The following is a 19,867-nucleotide window of genomic DNA, read 5'->3' as shown; positions in this document are numbered from 1 at the left end:
AAATGAGAACTTGCATTTAAATGCCAGGTTGACTTCATATTCATTTTGTGTTCCAATTCATGAGCTGGCTGTTTCAAGACTTGCAGTGGCACCAACTGGTGAGGAGATGTCATTACAGTCGTATGTATACACCAAGGCAGTGATGAGGAAAATGTACATAAGCAGTAATGTCGATGATCTGAGTCAAAGTATTACAATGCAGCTACTCTTCAACCTGGAGATGATTCAGCAGAAACCTGCCTGACCTTTTGAGCAAACACCAGCTGTCACGATCACTCTTGGTTTGATTGTATTTTATGCAAGACCGAGCACATGTTGGCCCTCTCCGGCTTCACGGAGCAGCCCTCTGAGCACGGTGACCTATACCTGCAGCTCTGCAGACGCCATCCTCTCCATTTCATCACCATCTTTTTAGCACAGCTGCCACGCACCTCAGACTGTCTAGCCAGAGTTAAGTCCGCTCCAGAGGAGAGAAGTTTTGAGACGGGAAAACACAACGATGAGCAACAGCTAGTAATACCTTACCCACTCCCATCTCAGACCTATCATTCTTGAAGTCCTTGAAGAGTTCAGTCTGTATGGAATGAATATGATTCAAATGTTTTGGTTTCACAGTTCAGGCAAGAGGATGCACAAACAATGCTGACTCCGTCTCCTCCTATTTCATGTTGGGCAGGAGGTGGCAGTAGCCTTTATTTCCAAAATTGGCACAGATGTATCTCTTGCTCTGATGAAAAATGTGTCCACATTTTTGTGTTTTGAGTTAAAGTTCTAATGTCCCTCCTCTACTTTTCATGTTGATACAAGTTGTCCCGCTCAGACAGAAACGCCATTCCTCTCTTGAGCAGATGAGCATGTCAAGCAGCTATTCACGCGGAGCTGGGATCACACCTAGCAGTGTGATCAGGGATATGTTGATGTTGGCACCTTCCTTTAACCTTATGCTCCTGGCTTGTGTGGTGTCAGCTCCCCCGCTGCTCACCAGGAGGCTCGGTCCCTCTCAGAGAAAGCTCACTTCAAACCAGGTCTTTGAAGAATTATTTAGTGACTATTTGCTTAACAAAAAGCACTTCTCAGAACTAAAAAGAGACATAATTCAATAGATAAACTGAAGTGGCCTTGAATACAAAGCGTTGTGAAGAAGAAATGTTGGAATTCCTTTTAATAAATACACATACATACATACTACCACCTGAGTCATTTTTTTTTTTCTGCGATGGAAAATAAGTTCATAAATAATTGAAGGTCTCTGACCTTCAGGTGGAGACTTTGTACTGCATGTTTTTTATTACAGCTTTCTAAAAGGTCTATGAAAAAGGAAAAAACCTTTCCATCCCTCCTTTTTTACAATGAATGTTGGAAGTATAATGTGGCAGGCTAAAAAAGGAAAAGGTATCAACACATGGAATTTCACATGCTCACATGCACGACTGGGTATTTCTCAGATAAAAATATCCATCAAGTGGAATATACAGTATTTGCAGCAGAACCTACTGCAAACAGAGCAGACCTGGGCAAAGTGCAGCCCAGGGCCATGTGTGGCTCTTTGCCTGTATTTTCACAGCCGTCATAAGGCCAGACTAAAACTCAGCAGCTGATTTTTTTTTTTTTTTTTTTTTTTAATCCATTACTTCTTTTTTGTTTAATTTGCCAGTTTGTGTGTCTTACTTGTTCCTGAAAACACAGTGTAAGTATATTTTTAAATAATCACCTTTCTTAAATGTCTGCTCCAAAGTTTTATTTTGTTTTGTATTCACATAAAATGCATAAAAAATGATTTTTTTTTTCTTGTAGTTTTCATGGCATATTTACACTTTTTAACTTCCTTACTTGCATTTATACTTTTTAGTATTTTTAGTATTTATTTTGGCTAGTCACCTGTGTCTTTCTTTTGTCATGATGGCCCCTCACAATAGTCTAAGTTTATATTGTGGCCCTTCAGAAAATTGAATTGCCCACCACTGAAATACGGGATCTCAGAGCTGGCTCTCAGAGGAGAACTACAGCAGCCCGCTCACATTCAATAGCCGGTTTCTTTGTTTTTCATATTTTCATATATTTTGTAAACCTCAGAATTTGTGTCTTTACTTGTCTTTCACATATATTCACAAATCCTGTGTTTTGTTTGATAATGAATTCACATATTGCAACTCCCACCACTGTAATAATAGAGGGGAAAATTGACCATCCACCTGACATTTTTCTACACCTCAACAACTGTCTACAAGCAACATTTTGCTGTGTTCACCATAACTAAACACAGATTGTGGACAGCTTTGAGGCATTCACTGACTAAATAATGGCTTAACGTCACAGTAGTCACAGACTCCATTTTAATTTACACCCAAGTATTAAGTTGCTGCATAACCCAATTCAACCTGAGCAATAAGTTCATTTCCAGTATTAAAAATGAGCAATTGCCTACACTATAATGAAAAATCTGAATACTATTACGTCACAAAATCCCCATCGAGATAAGTGGTGTGTCACGTCTGACCTCTATGTGACGACCCCTCACAGATTTGTCTTCATGGAAGTTTACCATGTGAACAGCAAGGCGTATGAAAGTGCTGATATAAATGTCCGAGGTGCACAGTTAGAAGGTCTATCCCCTGTCACTTGTCTCCTCAACAACACAACTAATCTGAAGTTGCTGAAGCATGAAAGTAATTCCACTCAGAGTTACGTGCCTTCTTCCTTTAATTACAAACTAACAGATAGTAAGCATTAAGCACCACGTATAATTATGGGGGATGTTGACAGGAGTGCCGTCGATGACCTTGCTCCAGTCTCCCGGTGCACTAGAAGGAACCACTTGTGAAATGTCTATTGCAAGCTGGGACAGGAAAAGCTGCGGGCTGCTGCCCTCATCACATTTTCTGATTAGTGAGAGGGGAGATGGAGATAAATTCATGGGAGTGGAGGCGTTTCTGGTGAGGTGAAGCTTCTGAACAGAGTCACTTGTCAGAGTGGAGACCACCATAGTATTTTTTATTTTAGCAGTCTAATGGTTTTTAAATTATATTAATTATTTAGATTATTAAATTATTGTGACCACTGCAAATATGACATTTTTTTCCAGATTATTTTTTTTTTATTAATTCATGTATTAATGTTGTTCCCAGGTGTGTGTATTGTATATAGATAGATAGATATTCTGGCTGGATTTAAAGGGCGTGTTTAAATACCGTAACCTCGCGATGCATTTAAGTGTCATCTTCGATTTTACTGAGCTACACGTATCACGATCCCTCGTTGTTACACGCTATTGTATTTATCTATTATTAACAAAACATGCTTTGTGCAAAATCCACAGTACAAAATAACAGACTGTTTTAGTCTTTTCAATTCTACATTTGCTGGCGACTTGAACTTCACGACTTTTTTCTTGTAGCGTGAACGCCACACCTCCCATGATGCACTGCGGCAGAGGCAAGCGGAGACTTTCAAATTTAGCAAACATTGGAGCTGCTTAATATCAGCGCCTGTCGTTGATCCAGGTTCAGAATGGTGAAGAAGCGCCTGTCGTTTTCTTCGGAAAACGCCAAAAACGCACCGAAGGAGGGAAAGGCGACTTGTAAGGGCGATATGTTAGAAATGTGCCTCGATGATTCCAGCTTATGCATAGCGGAAGTGGATGGACCAACAACACCATCTCGTGTCGACACCAAAGATTTGGAACCAGACTTCCATGAAAAACAACCGACAGGAGATCAGAGTTGTGTGAACAAAAATGAGGAAAAAGAGCACACGAAACCCTCAGAAGACCTCCGGACTGGTAAGCTAATAAGTACAATGAAGTCGTGGGAAAGAGTAGTGGAAAGTAGACTAAGTTAGCATATGTGAGAAACAGTGTGGCTTCATGCCAAACAGATGCAGTGTTTGCTTTGAGGATGTTCATGGAGAAGTACAGAGAAGGTCAGAAGGAACCCCGTTGTGTCTTTGTGGACCTGGAGAAAGCGTACAACAGAGTGCCAAGAGAAGAGTTGTGGTATGTTGTATGAGGAAGTCTGGAGTGGCAGAGAAGTATGTTGGAGTGGTGCAGGACATGTGTGCCAGATGTGAGACGGTGGTGAGGTGTGCTGCAGGTGTAACAGAGGAGTTCAAGGTGGAGGTGGGACTGCACCAAGGCTCAGCTCTGAGCCCCTTCCTCTTTGCGATGGTGATGGACAAGTTGACAGATGAGGTTAGACAAGAAGCCCCTTGGACAATGATGTTTGCAGATGACATCTGTGGTGAGAGCAGGGAGCAAGTGGAAGAGAAGCTAGAGAGGTGGAGGTATGTCTTAGAAAGGAAAGGAATGAAGGTTAGCCGCAGTAAGACGGAATCCATGTGTGTGAATGTGAGGGACCCAAGTGGACAGGTGAAGTTACAGGATGTAGAGATAAAGAAGGTGGGGGATTTTAAGTACTTGGGGTCAACTGTCCAGGGCGATGGAGAGTGTGACAAAGTGGTGAAGAAGTGGGTGCAGACAGGATGGAATCATTGGAGAAAAGTGTCAGGTGTGACAAAAGGGTGTCGGCAAGGATGAAAGGGAAAGTGTCCAAAAGGGTGGTGAGGCCATCAATGTTGTATGGTTTGGAAACAGTGGCACTGAGGAAAAGACAGGAGGCAGAGCAGGAGGTAGCAGAGATGAAGATGCTGAGCTTCTCTCTGGGAGTGAGCAGGATGGATAGGATCAGGAAGCAGTAGATCAGAGGGACAGCACATGTGGTCAGGTGTTTAGGAGACCAAGTCAGAGAGGCTAGATGGAGATGGTTTGGACATGTACAGAGGAAAGAGAGCCAGTACATTGGTAGGAAGATGTTTAGGTTGGAACTGCCAGGCAGAAGGTGGAGAGGAAGCCCAAAGAGGAGATTGATGGAGGTGGTGAAGGAGGACATGAGGTTTGTAGGTTGGAGAGAAGAGGAAGCAGAGGACAGGGTGAGATGGAGGAGGATGATCCGCTGTGGAGACCCCTGAAGGGAGAAGCCGAAAGGAAAAGAAACAATAAGTGTCATCTGTTATGTTTATGATCAACCTCTTGTTTACCAAAAAAAAAAAACATTTACATCATTCATTTAGCAGACTAAAGAGGTTGCAGGTTCACATCGCTTCATTGGAGGATAGTATTGCGACTCATTTGTCATCTTCCATTACATTTGTTCACAACACTCAAATTAATTTCATGGTGTCCATCTATTACCAAAAAAAAAAACAAGATAGTTTCTTCATTTTTTGCTGACCTCACGATTCATTGTGTTTGACAGAGAGCTGTTCATGTGATCATGATTTGGCCACCAGTGAGCAGCACAACACAATGAGCAGCGACGTTGATGTGGCGAGGAGAGCTCAGGAAGAAGGCCTTGTGAAAGTTGTCTTTCCTGGTCAAGTTACCGCGGAAGGCTCATGCCGCTTTGTGACGGACCTCATCAAGCTCATCCTGTATCACAGACAGCAGCTTCCCATGACTTATGAGCAGCTGATGCATGATCAGAAGAAAAGTCAAGAGGGCATTCAGGTAAATGACTGGAGCTAGTTTAATGTAAATTGCTTTGCTTGAAACTCATGACTGTCCATTGTAGGATAAGGACAGGGTCGGCAACAAGTCGGTGAAGCCTGCAGACATTGACAGACGGAGGCAGCAGAAAGTGCTTCAGGACCTTGAGGAATTGATGCAGCAGTTGGAGGTGCTGTTTTCACTCAGCAGGGTTCCTCGCGTGCTCCTGCTGCTGGGCGGATCCGTCGTCTTGCCCACAGAAATGTATGAGATCAACATGGAGGGGCTCTCACTGGCCTCTGGAGATCACTGCCTCCGCGTGTCGGCATGTTTGAGGAAGCTTTTCCGTACCATCTTCGTAGCAGACTTTCTTTTGGATGCCAAGCCGGTGAGACTGATGTCAACCACCGTCTTGGTGCTGGCCCACAGGGACTGTGGGGTGGAATGGTTTCGCCCCAAACTACAATTCAAAGTTCCAACTCGAGTCAAGAACAAAGTCATTGCTCTGTCTACGAATGACGGCAGTGAAGATCAGGAGTGGGACGATTATGTGTGGTTCCAGGTTCCGGTACCTATCAAGGGCATCGGCCACTAGATTTAACAGCGAAAGAGAATCTTGTCTGTAGCATCAACTCTGGGTTTTTTTAACTACTTCAAATGTGTAATATTTTATCAATAATTATTGTTTTATAAACCTAAATGACCTTTTGGGTCCAGTGTGACCGAGAATGTTTACTTTCATTAAAACTTGAAACAAATGCATCAATGTTTTTAATAAACAAACTGAATTACACAAGAGGCTGTTGTGAAACAGGATTACAGGAATGTGATGTGCAGTGAGGTGACTCCTTACTGGTCGAGATGTGAGTCACACGGTCTGAATGTTGACCATGAAAATTAAGCTTATACAAGAAAAACAAGAATTTATTCACAATATTAATCACAAATAAAGCATTTTTAATGTCAGCAAACGGAAGATCTATGTATATGTCAGCATTTTTAAAACAAGCACAGTAAATGTAGATGACTTTTGTCATGGTTATAACATGATTCGGCCATGATGATAATGTGCTGTTTGAAACTGAGGAATTACTGTGCAAGAACGCGCCTGCATAAAAAAAATATATATATAAAAATACCAGAAAACCGATATGATTAAAAATATATGTCATGAACATGTGGTCCTACCACCCAGCTGAAGTGCACATTCGAAGAGCAGTTGCACCAAAGTGACTCCTCACTTCTCCACCTTCTGAACAAACTGATAAACATCATTGGCGAGCAGCTGCGGCTCCTCCATGGCCGCAAAGTGACCGCCGCTGGTCATGAAGGTGTAGGACCTGATGTCTCGGAAGCGAATCTCCGCCCAGGATTTAGGGATATGAGTCACCTCATTTGGAAAGGCAGCGACTCCAGTCGGCACATAAATCCCAACTCTGGAACAAAGAAGATGAAGCTTAGAAACGCAGAGTGCCATGTAAGAAAAACCTGATGAGCAAGACAGAAACAGCAGTCACATGACCTGCCTGTCAAAACATGTGTTGCTAAATTCTAAAACAGGGCTTGATCTATTGCGTCAAGACAGGGCAGGAGTTCATCTCAAAAATCAGCTCTGACTGTTTGCTAACATTGTCTAACAGTTCCAGTACAGTAGAAATCAACTTTCATTGGAATCACTTCCCCATTCCTGCTCACAGTTCTAGAAAGGCGAACTTCCAACAGCAAAAACATCATGAGGCATAAGGCATTTCGCAATATGTCTTTGCAAAGGTCATCAACTATCATTCTGCTAAGGCTAATGTCTCCATGTCTTCCTCTTGAGCTGCTAATCAATATTACTAGTTATAAATTAACTGCCTACTTTGCATCAATTCTTTTTCCACCGGATTTCAGATTCTCCTTGTAGAAGCGCATGGACGACACAATGGATGCTGAGCTCCAGTAGATCATGATCACAGTCAAGAGGTCATCCAGGCTGAATTTCCTGCGAATGGATATTCACTTTACTTAAAACAATGAAATGTGAAAGTATGACACCAAACAATGAAAGTATGACACCAAAGATTTGGAACCAGACTTCCATGAAAAACAACCGACAGGAGATCAGAATTGTGTGAACAAAAATGGGGAAAAAGAGCACACGAAACCCTCAGAAGACCTCCCGACTGGTAAGCTAATAAGTATACAATGATGCTGTGGGAAAGAGTAGTGGAAAGTAGACTAAGTTAGCATATGTGAGAAACAGTGTGGCTTCATGCCAAACAGATGCAGTGTTTGCTTTGAGGATGTTCATGGAGAAGTAGAGTTGTGGTATGTTGTATGAGGAAGTCTGGAGTGGCAGAGAAGTATGTTGGAGTGGTGCAGGACATGTGTGCCAGATGTGAGACGGTGGTGAGGTGTGCTGCAGGTGTAACGGAGGAGTTCAAGGTGGAGGTGGGACTGCACCAAGGCTCAGCTCTGAGCCCCTTCCTCTTTGCGATGGTGATGGACAAGTTGACAGATGAGGTTAGACAAGAAGCCCCTTGGACAATGATGTTTGCAGATGACATTGTGATCTGTGGTGAGAGCAGGGAGCAAGTGGAAGAGAAGCTAGAGAGGTGGAGGTGTGTCTTAGAAAGGAGAGGAATGAAGGTTAGCCGCAGTAAGACGGAATCCATGTGTGTGAATGTGAGGGACCCAAGTGGACAGGTGAAGTTACAGGATGTAGAGATAAAGAAGGTGGAGGATTTTAAGTACTTGGGGTCAACTGTCCAGGGCGATGGAGAGTGTGACAAAGTGGTGAAGAAGTGGGTGCAGACAGGATGGAATCATTGGAGAAAAGTGTCAGGTGTGACAAAAGGGTGTCGGCAAGGATGAAAGGGAAAGTGTCCAAAAGGGTGGTGAGGCCATCAATGTTGTATGGTTTGGAAACAGTGGCACTGAGGAAAAGACAGGAGGCAGAGCAGGAGGTAGCAGAGATGAAGATGCTGAGCTTCTCTCTGGGAGTGAGCAGGGTGGATAGGATCAGAGGGACAGCACATGTGCTCAGGTGTTTAGGAGACCAAGTCAGAGAGGCTAGATGGAGATGGTTTGGACATGTACAGAGGAGAGAGAGCCTGTACAGTGGTAGGAAGATGTTTAGGTTGGAACTGCCAGGCAGAAGGTGGAGAGGAAGCCCAAAGAGGAGATTGATGGAGGTGGTGAAGGAGGACATGAGGTTTGTAGGTTTGAGAGAAGAGGAAGCAGAGGACAGGGTGAGATGGAGGAAGATGATACGCTGTGGAGACCCCTGAAGGGAGAAGCCGAAAGGAAAAGAAACAATAAGTGTCATCTGTTATGTTTATGATCAACCTCTTGTTTACCAAAAAAAAAAAAAAAACATTTACATCATTCATTTAGCAGACTAAAGAGGTTGCAGGTTCACATCGCTTCGTTGGAGGATAGTATTGCGACTCATTTGTCATCTTCCTTTACATTTGTTCACAACACTCAAATTAATGTCATGGTGTCCATCTATTACCAAAAAAAAACAAAACAAGATAGATTCTTCATTTTTTGCTGACCTCACGATTCATTGTGTTTGACAGAGAGCTGTTCATGTGATCATGATTTGGCCACCAGTGAGCAGCACAACACAATGAGCAGCGACGCTGATGTGGCGAGGAGAGCTCAGGAAGAAGGCCTTGTGAAAGTTGTCTTTCCTGGTCAAGTTACCGCGGAAGGCTCATGCCGCTTTGTGACAGACCTCATCAAGCTCATCCTGTATCACAGACAGCAGCTTCCCATGACTTATGAGCAGCTGATGCATGATCAGAAGAAAAGTCAAGAGGGCATTCAGGTAAATGACTGGAGCTAGTTTAATGTAAATCGCTTTGCTTGAAACTCATGACTGTCTATTGTAGGATAAGGACAGGGTCGGCAACAAGTCGGTGAAGCCTGCAGACATTGACAGACGGAGGCAACAGAAAGTGCTTCAGGACCTTGAGGAATTGATGCAGCAGTTGGAGGTGCTGTTTTCACTCAGCAGGGTTCCTCGCGTGCTCCTGCTGCTGGGCGGATCCGTCGTCTTGCCCACAGAAATGTATGAGATCAACATGGAGGGGCTCTCACTGGCCTCTGGAGATCACTGCCTCCGCGTGTCGGCATGTTTGAGGAAGCTTTTCCGTACCATCTTCGTAGCAGACTTTCTTTTGGATGCCAAGCCGGTGAGACTGATGTCAACCACCGTCTTGGTGCTGGCCCACAGGGACTGTGGGGTGGAATGGTTTCGCCCCAAACTACAATTCAAAGTTCCAACTCGAGTCAAGAACAAAGTCATCGCTCTGTCTACGATTGACGGCAGTGAAGATCAGGAGTGGGACGATTATGTGTGGTTCCAGGCTCCGGTACCTATCAAGGGCATCGGCCACTAGATTTAACAGCGAAAGAGAATCTTGTCTGTAGCATCAACTCTGGGTTTTTTTAACTACTTCAAATGTGTAATATTTTATCAATAATTATTGTTTTATAAACCTAAATGACCTTTTGGGTCCAGTGTGACCGAGAATGTTTACTTTCATTAAAACTTGAAACAAATGCATCAATGTTTTTAATAAACAAACTGAATTACACAAGAGGCTGTTGTGAAACAGGATTACAGGAATGTGATGTGCAGTGAGGTGACTCCTTACTGGTCGAGATGTGAGTCACACGGTCTGAATGTTGACCATGAAAATTAAGCTTATACAAGAAAAACAAGAATTTATTCACAATATTAATCACAAATAAAGCATTTTTAATGTCAGCAAACGGAAGATCTATGTATATGTCAGCATTTTTAAAACAAGCACAGTAAATGTAGATGACTTTTGTCATGGTTATAACATGATTCGGCCATGATGATAATGTGCTGTTTGAAACTGAGGAATTATTGTGCAAGAACGCGCCTGCATAAAAAAAAAAAATATATAAAAATACCAGAAAACCGATATGATTAAAAATATATGTCATGAACATGTGGTCCTACCACCCAGCTGAAGTGCACATTCGAAGAGCAGTTGCACCAAAGTGACTCCTCACTTCTCCACCTTCTGAACAAACTGATAAACATCATTGGCGAGCAGCTGCGGCTCCTCCATGGCCGCAAAGTGACCGCCGCTGGTCATGAAGGTGTAGGACCTGATGTCTCGGAAGCGAATCTGCGCCCAGGATTTAGGGATATGTGTCACCTCATTTGGAAAGGCAGCGACTCCAGTCGGCACATAAATCCCAACTCTGGAACAAAGAAGATGAAGCTTAGAAACGCAGAGTGCCATGTAAGAAAAACCTGATGAGCAAGACAGAAACAGCAGTCACATGACCTGCCTGTCAAAACATGTGTTGCTAAATTCTAAAACAGGGCTTGATCTATTGCGTCAAGACAGGGCAGGAGTTCATCTCAAAAATCAGCTCTGACTGTTTGCTAACATTGTCTAACAGTTCCAGGACAGTAGAAATCAACTTTCATTGGAATCACTTCCCCATTCCTGCTCACAGTTTTAGAAAGGCGAACTTCCAACAGCAAAAACATCATGAGGCATAAGGCATTTCGCAATATGTCTTTGCAAAGGTCATCAACTATCATTCTGCTAAGGCTAATGTCTCCACGTCTTCCTCTTGAGCTGCTAATCAATATTACTAGTTATAAATTAACTGCCTACTTTGCATCAATTCTTTTTCCACCGGATTTCAGATTCTCCTTGTAGAAGCGCATGGACGACACAATGGATGCTGAGCTCCAGTAGATCATGATCACAGTCAAGAGGTCATCCAGGCTGAATTTCCTGCGAATGGATATTCACTTTACTTAAAACAATGAAGCCTCTTAAAGTTAAGGATGACTATTATAACTCCATGCTTTGGTACCTCTCCAGCCCTCCGTCTTCCAGGTCTCTGTATTCAAGGTTGGTTGCCGTGGAGAATTTCTCCAGAATGTAGGCAGCCAGACCCAAGGGGGAGTCATTCACGCCACATCCTGGAGAGCCAAACATTTGTATTTAATGCATTTATGACAAGACAAAATTGAATTATTAGATGTGACTACGTTGATCTGCATCAGCATGTTCTCACCCACTGTGTCCGGTTTGGTGGCCTGGATGAATAAGTAGCCACCTTCTTGCAACATGACACTAATGCACTTGTCATAGAATGGAAACATTCGCTGAACATCCTCTTTAGTCAGACCCACCAAGAAGGGCAGGTAGCGACCAAAGAGCAGTGACATCAGCACTTTGAATCCGCCAGACAAGTTCAGCATATTCAGGTGAAGACCTTTCACACACCTGACAACAAGGGTAGGACAGAAAGCTGACTGATAGGAGAGCAACAAAAGTAGGTGTGACTCACATGCAACACTTACTCCGGCTTCATCTGCGCCATGTTTGTCGTGACCATCGAGCCAAAGTCTCCACCCTGCAGGTAGAACTGAGAGAAGCCTAAGCGCTCCATCAGTTTCAGGAAAATCCTGGCAGCGTCGAGACTGCTGAATCCTGTCGTGAAAAATCATTAACAAACTGAACAAATATTGTTCATTCCAAAGGACGCACCTTGTTTATGAGGCGCTTCTGAGTAGCCGAAGCCAGGGATTGAGGGACAGACGACTTCAAAGACGATGCTCTGGGTGCCTTCGGTGAGCAGCGGCAGAATCTTGTAGAACTCAAAGAAGCATCCCGGCCACCCGTGCACGAGCATCAGAGGAATGACCTTCTGATTCGGGCGAGGGCGAGCTCGCACGTGGACAAAGTGCACATCAAGACCTGGAATCGTGGGATGATATTTAGTACTAGAATTTATTCCAGGAACAAAGAAAGAAATCAGCTCTAAAAGCACACAAACCCTCGATGTTGGTTTTGAAGTGTGGGTACTTGTTAAGCATCGCCACCTGTTTCTTCCAGTCAAACTGATGCCTCCAGTACGACGCCACTTGCTTCAGGTAATTGGAGTTGAACCCATAGTGGAATTTACTGTCTTTGAGTGGCTTGGTGTAGCGCATCCTGTCTATGCGCTGATGAAGGTCCTGTCAAAGAGAGACGTTCGTGGTCAGGACAAATGCATTCTGTGGACAGAACTAGTTTGAGCCTGAATTTTAGGAGTCTTTATGGTAACTACATAGTTAAATCAATGAAAAACAATGGATCCCCTCTGTAGAATTAAAATGTCTCCATTCGTTTTCATGATGCCGTCGGAATCCTGAAACACTAAGACAAATTTAACTATTATCTGTCAAAACGGGTTAACAGTAACAGTTATATCAGTGAGTGTGTGAAATGTGTGTGTGAAATAACAAATAAAAACAATGATGAGTAATAATAAATAAGAAACACTGTGCAGACTGGAAGTGCAAAAAGCAGGAAAAAAAAGGTGAAACAAAGTAATATTTCAGCGTAGTTTCTAATAAAAAAAACAGTGCTTGAGTCACTTTTAACTTCATGATCATGTCGTTTTTAATACGGATTGAACCTGGGCCCACCTTGACCCCTGCAGAGAAAACGTATCTAGAACCGCCAGTGATCAGATGTGTGTTACTACTTTAAAAGCAGCCAACTCACCTGAATCTCCTCGTCTGAAGTTTTCACTTCAAACGGGTGGATCTCGCGGTCTTCCTGGGCCGGTTGCTCTCCTTCGCCCCACCAGCCGTCGCCCAGTGGGATGGTTTTCACCTGTCGGCGTCTGACTAACAGGTACGCCAGGATCCCGACCGCGGCCACCGCCGAACCGATCACCATCCGACACCAGGCGGCGTCCAGCTCGTGGAAGGCGTCCCTGCAACATCCTGTGGATGACTACAAGTCCGCGAGGATTCAAATGAAACTTAACGACAAAGTTCTCACCGTAGAACCTGTAGCGTCTCCATGTCGGGTGGAAGGAAGGAAGCGGTCAGTCAGTTCGTACTGGGGCGCAGGTCAAACACGTCTTCCGCGTCCAGGTTTGGCGAACCTATGTCTTCCCTTAGCAGACTGCACCTGGTGGCTTGCATGGCATTCGCTTATAAACGGCTCGGGCACCGATAAAAAAACACTAAATAAGGTCATTAAACAGAATAATAATAATAATAATTTACCGAGGTCGGTCATGAGAAGCCATGATTGGCTTTCGCAGCTGCCAATCCGCGGTGCCCGTGACGTCAGAGGTTATATAAGTGGGCAGGACCCTTGTTGTTGATTCAGTGAGTCCATATAAGTCGCTGTCGCTGCGCTGCCGAGCAACAATGATCTGCAAGCTGAGTGTCGCCGTCTTCGCAGTCGCCATAGCTGCGACAGTGTCGATTCCAGGGGGGATAAGCGACATAGACTCGAATGATGAAGGCTTCCAGAACGCCATGTCATTCGCCGTCGCTCGGCACAATAACGCCTCCAACGACTTGTACCTGAGACAAGTGGCTGGGGTGGTTGAGTCCAAAAGTCAGGTGGGTATCATCAGACAAGCAGGTTTATCGAGACGTTCAAGGCTTGATCTGCAAGTCGCAGTTCAGGCGGTATGCGTTGGTGAGTAAAATAATAACGCCCTCTAGCGGCCGGGACAACGGTGGCTTTTGTCAGAATCTGCCATTCAATGTTTGAGTATTGTTCGTCCGCATTGACCTTTTTTGACCTCAAAAACCCCACTTCAGAAGTTGACTACCGGTACTGATTAGTTTTCGTATTTAGTAATAATAATGCTGTAGAATTAAAATGCTATTCAGCGCTGTTTTAATTCTCCAGGTGGTTGCTGGCGTCCGATACTTCATCACGGTGAATCTGGCAAAGACAAACTGCACTAAGGCCAACTTTGCTGAATTGTGCACTGTCCACAACGATCCAGTGTTGGCTGCTGTAAGTATTTCTTCCGTTCAAATGTATTTGATACCAGATCAGCGGGGTTATGTCTGAGTGCATCCCTGGTGTCATGTCAAGTATCATACGAAGAGAAGCTTCTTATCATGCCATTGTAGTTGAGGTCCGAAGCGGTGTACAATTCTCCTTAAAGTTTGGTTCTGTAGCATGTAAAAAGTAGGAAACTGATCTTTTTTTTTTTTTTTTTTTTTTTTGGAGAACAGTTTGTTTGCCATCTGTGTTGAAATGTCTCATGACCTTTGCTCACCATGACAGCTTGTTGAAACTTTGACTTCCCTCTCTTGTTGATGTACATTTGAATTCATTACACCAGAAAAGGGAAGATGACTTATGTGAAACAAATGCTTGTGTGACATTTTGGATGTGTTCTGTGAGTGAGCAAGCTGCTAGTTGTGGGTTGTAATATTTGCTCCATCTTTCTCCCCCCCCAGCCTTACCAGTGCAAATTCACTGTTTGGAGCAAGCCATGGTTAAATTTCATCAAGGTCTTGGATGAGGAGTGCCCAGTATCAACTGAAACTTCATGAATCTTCACTTCCCTTTTCCACTTTCCCACTTTCAATTAAACCACAAAAGTATTATGATTAATTTTTTCCCGGCTGCAGCGAATTACCTTTTCAATCCAATATAATGTTTACTTTTTGAGCTGTTGATTTTGAACTAATGATGATTTGCTTGTGATATACATGAGTGATTTTACACACAATTTTACTCTAATAAAAAATGCAAGAACAATTTTGTGTCATTATTGAGTTCTATTGAATTCTTTCTGGTCTTTCAAAGGATGCTTTTTCAAGGGCACATTTTGGGAGATAACCTCACTGAAATAAAATGTGCTTTGATAGAAGTGATAATTGTTATGTTGATATTTTTTTTATTTATTTATTGCGCAGAAATTGGAGTTAAAATGCATCCCATTAATGTGTCTATGAAAAGAAAACCCCATTCTTAACAGAGACTCAGAATGTGGGAATTAATCGCCAAGCCATATCAAAAGATGGCATATTTGGTAACGTCTGTACTGACCAAAACAAGGGGAGAAAAATCAATATTATTGACGTTAAAGGGTTTTTTTAGGTTGCTGTGACGCGTTCACTGTGTGCAGGATGTTGGTTAACATAAGAAAACGCTCCGTCTTTGCAGCGGTTGCAATACTGTTTTCCAACACTCGGCGGCAGTGTTTCTTTTTTGTTTTTGTTTTTTATTAGCTCAAGCTTTCGTGACCCAGATTACGACAGTGGCTGGACGGCAGGCTGGTCATGGCTTTCCACGGGCGTCCGGTGTGAACTTCACAAGGTAGACCAGTTTTTATCATGATTTTGAGCAGTCGCGGTCGAGTTTCCTCGCGATCCTGAGTGAGACTTATAACGGCGAGCGCAGAGAGCCTCATGCCTCACTCTGAATTTAGAATTTTCAAGCTGTAATACGTTGTTTGAAAACTGCCTTGCTTGTTTTGATTTATGTTTTATTTAATGAGCAGTTTCCTTTTATATACTTTTAGATAAATAAAATGCAGGAACGACTAAAATGGAAAGAGTCTATACTGTAGCCAAATAAAAGGCTGTTCTACGAAGAAAAATCTGTTGCTCCACCACATTTCCATCGTTGTATTTATTTATTTTTTTAAGAAAAAACAAACAACTGATATTGTGAAATAACATCAGTTACTTAATTTATTTGAAAGCTATGACAGTGAGGCTCAAAGCAACCTATATTTTGAAATCAGGACTGGAGGCAGACATGTCTGATAAGCGACTGTCAATGATTTATAAAGACTGAAGGGCCAAACACATCTCCCAGAAAACTACAGTCCACCAAGATGAGGGTCCTGGACAAAGAGGAACTACTTGTTGCTGAGGCGGTTTTGCGTAACCACCTGCCAAAAAGTCACAAGGTAAGGCAAAAGCGTATGAGTCAAGAACAGTTGTCAGCAGTCTATGTCTCTTTTAGGTGTATGGCTTCGTACACAGCATTAACAGGAGCAAGCCAAGCACACTTCAGGTTGTGGTGGATACATGGCCTGATTTTAAGGTCATCATTTGCAAACCCGATCCCACGGTGAGCTGAACTCCTTCATTAATGATTACTCTTGAGCTTTGAAACCTATCGAACGGCACTTCACAGAACAAGCAGGCGTTAAAGTTCCCCAACAAAGTATCGCTTTTTTGTATGGATGAGGACGTCTTGAGGCGATTGCTGGCACAGGAGAATGCAATCGACTGGAGCACTAACTTTCGGATTGGAGGTATGTTGAGAGCACGAAATGACGTCTGTTATTGCTTTTTTAATGGCCGACTTTGTGACAGGCATGGATGTTAGCCTCGTTCCTCTGGTGATCAGGGTGGCCACTGAAAGACAAGTCAACTACAGAGTGTTTACATCAGTGCGTCTGATGTACTTACAAGACATCAGCCACCTGGTGTCACCACTTTTGGACAGGTGATCATCATCATCACTCCATGAAACCACAGCTGCATTGACCATTTGGTTCACTTTTCACAGAGAAACCGAAGAGAGGATTACGTCCCTCGACCTCTCCCATGTGGAAATAGTGAATAATACCTGGAAGTTTGGAGGTGGTGAGATGGGCTTCAGGGCCGTTGAGAACCTAATTGGGAACTTCCCTTCATGCTGCATCACAGATGAGAAGGGCCAGCCAGTGGCGTGGATACTGGTGTATGATTACTGTGCTATGGGTCTGCTGTACACCTTGCCGGAGCACAGGAAGAAAGGCTACGCCAAAGTGTTGATCAGCACCTTAGCCAAGAAACTTCACACGCTGGGGTTCCCTGTGTACTGCTTTATTGAAGAGGAGAATCTGGTGTCTTATGAGATTTTCAAACGGCTTGGCTTCACTGAAGATCCGTCATACAGGGCCGCATGGTACGAGTTCAACTTTTGATCAAACATTGGATTGAACCACATTGGCGTCATCTGCTATAATATTGAGCGGGAAAAGTATTTTTACTTTTATTCAGCCGTGGAACTGCAACAAATTAAAAATGAAGAAAATTCTGATTGAAAGTGCTGCAAAAGCTTGCATGTCAGTATGTTGAATTACCTACTGTGACAAAAATGAATGATCTAATCTGATGACCCACGAAGATAATAAGGTTCCAACTATGATGTGTTGCCACCTTCTTTTCGCACAAGAGGAGAAACGTCAAAAACAACTTCACGAAATGAAAGGTTTTCACTGTTGAAGTAGGAAGCCAGTTTCTGGTGAAAGGTGATAAATTCAACTGGTGAAATTATATTGTACAGGGACACTAAAATCGCAATACGTTTAAACTCTCTTTTCTCATATTATGTTCGGCTCTGTGTCCTTGTGTGATTGAGTGGCGTCACCGATGTCATGTGTAACGTGTACCTATGAGGAAATTCAGTCTTAAGGATCTTTAAAGAACTCCTTCAATAAAGGTATGAATTTTACTCATCATGCTTGACTGACTCTTCTTGTTTGATTTTCAACTGACATTTTGGAATTATACAGAACAGGACAGAAATACATGGCTCAATGCTGTGGTGGGGTCTGCAGTCCTGACAGCACCACCAGTCGATACCAAAACCTCATGTGATGTGGATATCAGTGAAATGTCTGCTGAAGTGAATTAAAAGACAAAATGGCTGAGTAAATAAATGGAACAAAGGCACTTTAATAACACAGTTAGTAAAAGTAGATGCTTTTAAATGAATGAATGAGCATGATTCAACCTCTAAAGTCCATACATGTGTGGACATTACATATTTTGCTTTTCAGCACTGTTGACAACAACTCAAGAAAACAGACGTTCTATTCAAATTTAGAGGATGAATCCAGTGTACCTACAATATGTACGATAATGTCGCCAGCTTCAAGGACATTCTTTTTTTTTGCAACTTTCTATACAAAACAAAGTGAAGTTATTAATAGTTGAATTATTAAAAATATAATGAATTGCCCCAAGCACTCTGCTACGTGTATTTACAGTAAGTGGTAAATTAATATTTAACACCATTAGTGACAAATGTTTGTCAATTGTCTCTTTTAAAGTCTGGCTGGTTCTTTGATATACAATGTTTATCACGCATATACTTATTTTCTCATGTGCATCACCGCCAGCCGACAGCAAATACTGTATTTCCATTATACATGTTTACGTGCTTTTACTTTGACAGCGCATCTCGACGCGTGTCTGTGGCACTGCCTCTTCCTGTCTGAGCTGCACGAGCCCGATGGGCAGCGGTCTGTAACGTAGGAAGATAAGTCAGCTCCAACCATTTCTCTTTGCTGAGAGTGTCTCTCATGAGATAAGGCAGAAAAAGTGAAAGTGAAAGTTGGTTGGAGATGTCTTGGTTTACAGGATCTACATCAACAGGTCATTCAGCGTCTTACTTGGACGCAGTCGCACTCCCCAGTGGTTGGTAAACTCTAATGTTGCCATTATTTTTGATATTAGGCTTCATCAGAAGTTGAGCTTGCACACATCAAAGTATCAGGTAAAGTTATATAAATGGGTGCGTTCGGGCGCAGCCAGGCGTGTCACTGCCTGATGCGGTCCGCCGAACATTCCAGGACAGGAACCGGATGTTAGAAACACGCATGCGCAAGGTCCATGAGTTCTGTTTATCATGAATCATTTCAAACTCCTCCATTACATTTGGCCTGCGCCATGCATTGCTTATGATACAATAGTGTATGGGAAAAGAACTCGAGAACCGAGGTACCACTGTATATATGTAATAAAATAAAATGTATAATATATTCATTATATTATTATTCATTTTCAGTTATTGATCTCAAAGACATAAGCTTATTCAAAACATTTGCATCTGAAAAAAGGTGCCATGGAGTGAAGTGGCCGTTTGTCACATGATGACACTGACAGATGTCAACAAACTCTGTCTTTCATGAGATAAGGCAGAAAAAGTGAAAGTGAAAGTTGGTTGGAGATGCCTTAGTTTACAGGATGTCTTCTTTTTCTATCTGCTATGATAATTTTATAATCCAGTATTATTGAATCATAAATCATTTCGAACTCCTCCATTACATTTGATCTGCGCCGTGCATTGCTTACAATACAATAGTGTATGGGAAACATTTCCACTAGAATTTGTTTCATATTGATTTAAAAGGAGCAGGAGTGAGCTCATCTGTCCCTGAATGAGTCCGTTTATGTTGTTGGATTTTAAAAAAAACTACAATATTATGTAAAACATACAATATCTTAATCTATACGGTGCCCTGGAAGTTTCTCCCGAGATAACAGTTATCGCGATAATTTGTATGAGGTATTGAGGCTTTCCATAGCATGTTAGTTTTACACCAGGCAGGTGTGCAGTGTTCTATTGACCTGCTGTATAAGGAACTGGCCAAACCTGGCTTCTTTTGAGTACACATGATGGAGAAGGTCACTTATTTTCTTTAGTGATTCTGAGGGTGCTGTGTCCACACGCAGGTCAGCAGAAAGAATGAAGATGGAAGAGTAAAACATGGAAGTTCACTATGGAATAGGATGTTCCACATTTACTGAGTAGAAGTGCATTAATGTGCAACAGATAATTCCAGACATGTACAAGG

The 19,867-nt window shown here is 42.8% G+C and overlaps 6 protein-coding genes across 8 annotated transcripts; 4 read left to right on the top strand and 2 right to left on the bottom strand.

Annotated features, from left to right (window-relative positions):
• Positions 1-2,893: 2,893 nt before the first annotated feature.
• On the top strand, positions 2,894-6,253 carry LOC128765215 (MAD2L1-binding protein-like). Its single transcript, XM_053875725.1, has 4 exons — positions 2,894-2,933; positions 3,395-3,778; positions 5,250-5,500; positions 5,565-6,253. Exons 2-4 carry the CDS (start codon positions 3,508-3,510, stop codon positions 6,072-6,074), a joined length of 1,032 nt encoding a protein of 343 aa, XP_053731700.1. The 5' UTR covers positions 2,894-2,933; positions 3,395-3,507; the 3' UTR covers positions 6,075-6,253.
• LOC128765218 (epoxide hydrolase 1-like) lies at positions 6,238-7,493 on the bottom strand. Its single transcript, XM_053875728.1, has 2 exons — positions 7,341-7,493; positions 6,238-6,915 (listed from the first exon to the last, which is right to left on the bottom strand). Exons 1-2 carry the CDS (start codon positions 7,427-7,429, stop codon positions 6,717-6,719), a joined length of 288 nt encoding a protein of 95 aa, XP_053731703.1. The 5' UTR covers positions 7,430-7,493; the 3' UTR covers positions 6,238-6,716.
• Positions 7,452-10,049, top strand: mad2l1bp (MAD2L1 binding protein). The gene is made up of 3 exons (XM_053875726.1): positions 7,452-7,647; positions 9,046-9,296; positions 9,361-10,049. The coding sequence occupies exons 2-3, from the start codon at positions 9,096-9,098 to the stop codon at positions 9,868-9,870; spliced, it is 711 nt and encodes a 236-aa protein (XP_053731701.1). The 5' UTR covers positions 7,452-7,647; positions 9,046-9,095; the 3' UTR covers positions 9,871-10,049.
• Positions 10,034-13,900, bottom strand: ephx5 (epoxide hydrolase 5). Its single transcript, XM_053875724.1, has 9 exons — positions 13,306-13,900; positions 13,024-13,237; positions 12,311-12,491; positions 12,022-12,231; positions 11,835-11,964; positions 11,546-11,757; positions 11,342-11,450; positions 11,137-11,259; positions 10,034-10,711 (listed from the first exon to the last, which is right to left on the bottom strand). Exons 1-9 carry the CDS (start codon positions 13,326-13,328, stop codon positions 10,513-10,515), a joined length of 1,401 nt encoding a protein of 466 aa, XP_053731699.1. The 5' UTR covers positions 13,329-13,900; the 3' UTR covers positions 10,034-10,512.
• Positions 13,618-15,042, top strand: cst3 (cystatin C (amyloid angiopathy and cerebral hemorrhage)). Its single transcript, XM_053875727.1, has 3 exons — positions 13,618-13,880; positions 14,176-14,286; positions 14,739-15,042. The coding sequence occupies exons 1-3, from the start codon at positions 13,683-13,685 to the stop codon at positions 14,832-14,834; spliced, it is 405 nt and encodes a 134-aa protein (XP_053731702.1). The 5' UTR covers positions 13,618-13,682; the 3' UTR covers positions 14,835-15,042.
• A 462-nt stretch (positions 15,043-15,504) lies between these two features.
• si:dkey-76k16.5 (uncharacterized protein LOC566887 homolog) lies at positions 15,505-17,732 on the top strand. Of its 3 annotated transcripts, none has more exons than XM_053875261.1 (6): positions 15,505-15,603; positions 16,034-16,201; positions 16,258-16,365; positions 16,432-16,552; positions 16,614-16,746; positions 16,810-17,732. In XM_053875261.1, the coding sequence occupies exons 2-6, from the start codon at positions 16,127-16,129 to the stop codon at positions 17,207-17,209; spliced, it is 837 nt and encodes a 278-aa protein (XP_053731236.1). In that variant the 5' UTR covers positions 15,505-15,603; positions 16,034-16,126; the 3' UTR covers positions 17,210-17,732. The 3 variants fall into 3 exon arrangements, with proteins under 3 accessions (XP_053731236.1, XP_053731237.1, XP_053731238.1); XM_053875262.1 differs by having other exon boundaries at positions 15,525-15,603; positions 16,108-16,201; XM_053875263.1 differs by having other exon boundaries at positions 15,541-15,603; positions 16,082-16,201.
• The last annotated feature ends 2,135 nt before the right edge of the window (positions 17,733-19,867 follow it).

Source organism: Synchiropus splendidus, chromosome 9, assembly GCF_027744825.2.
Source record: "Synchiropus splendidus isolate RoL2022-P1 chromosome 9, RoL_Sspl_1.0, whole genome shotgun sequence".
Lineage (NCBI taxonomy): Eukaryota > Metazoa > Chordata > Actinopteri > Syngnathiformes > Callionymidae > Synchiropus > Synchiropus splendidus.
This window is presented reverse-complemented; position numbering and strand designations above follow the sequence as displayed.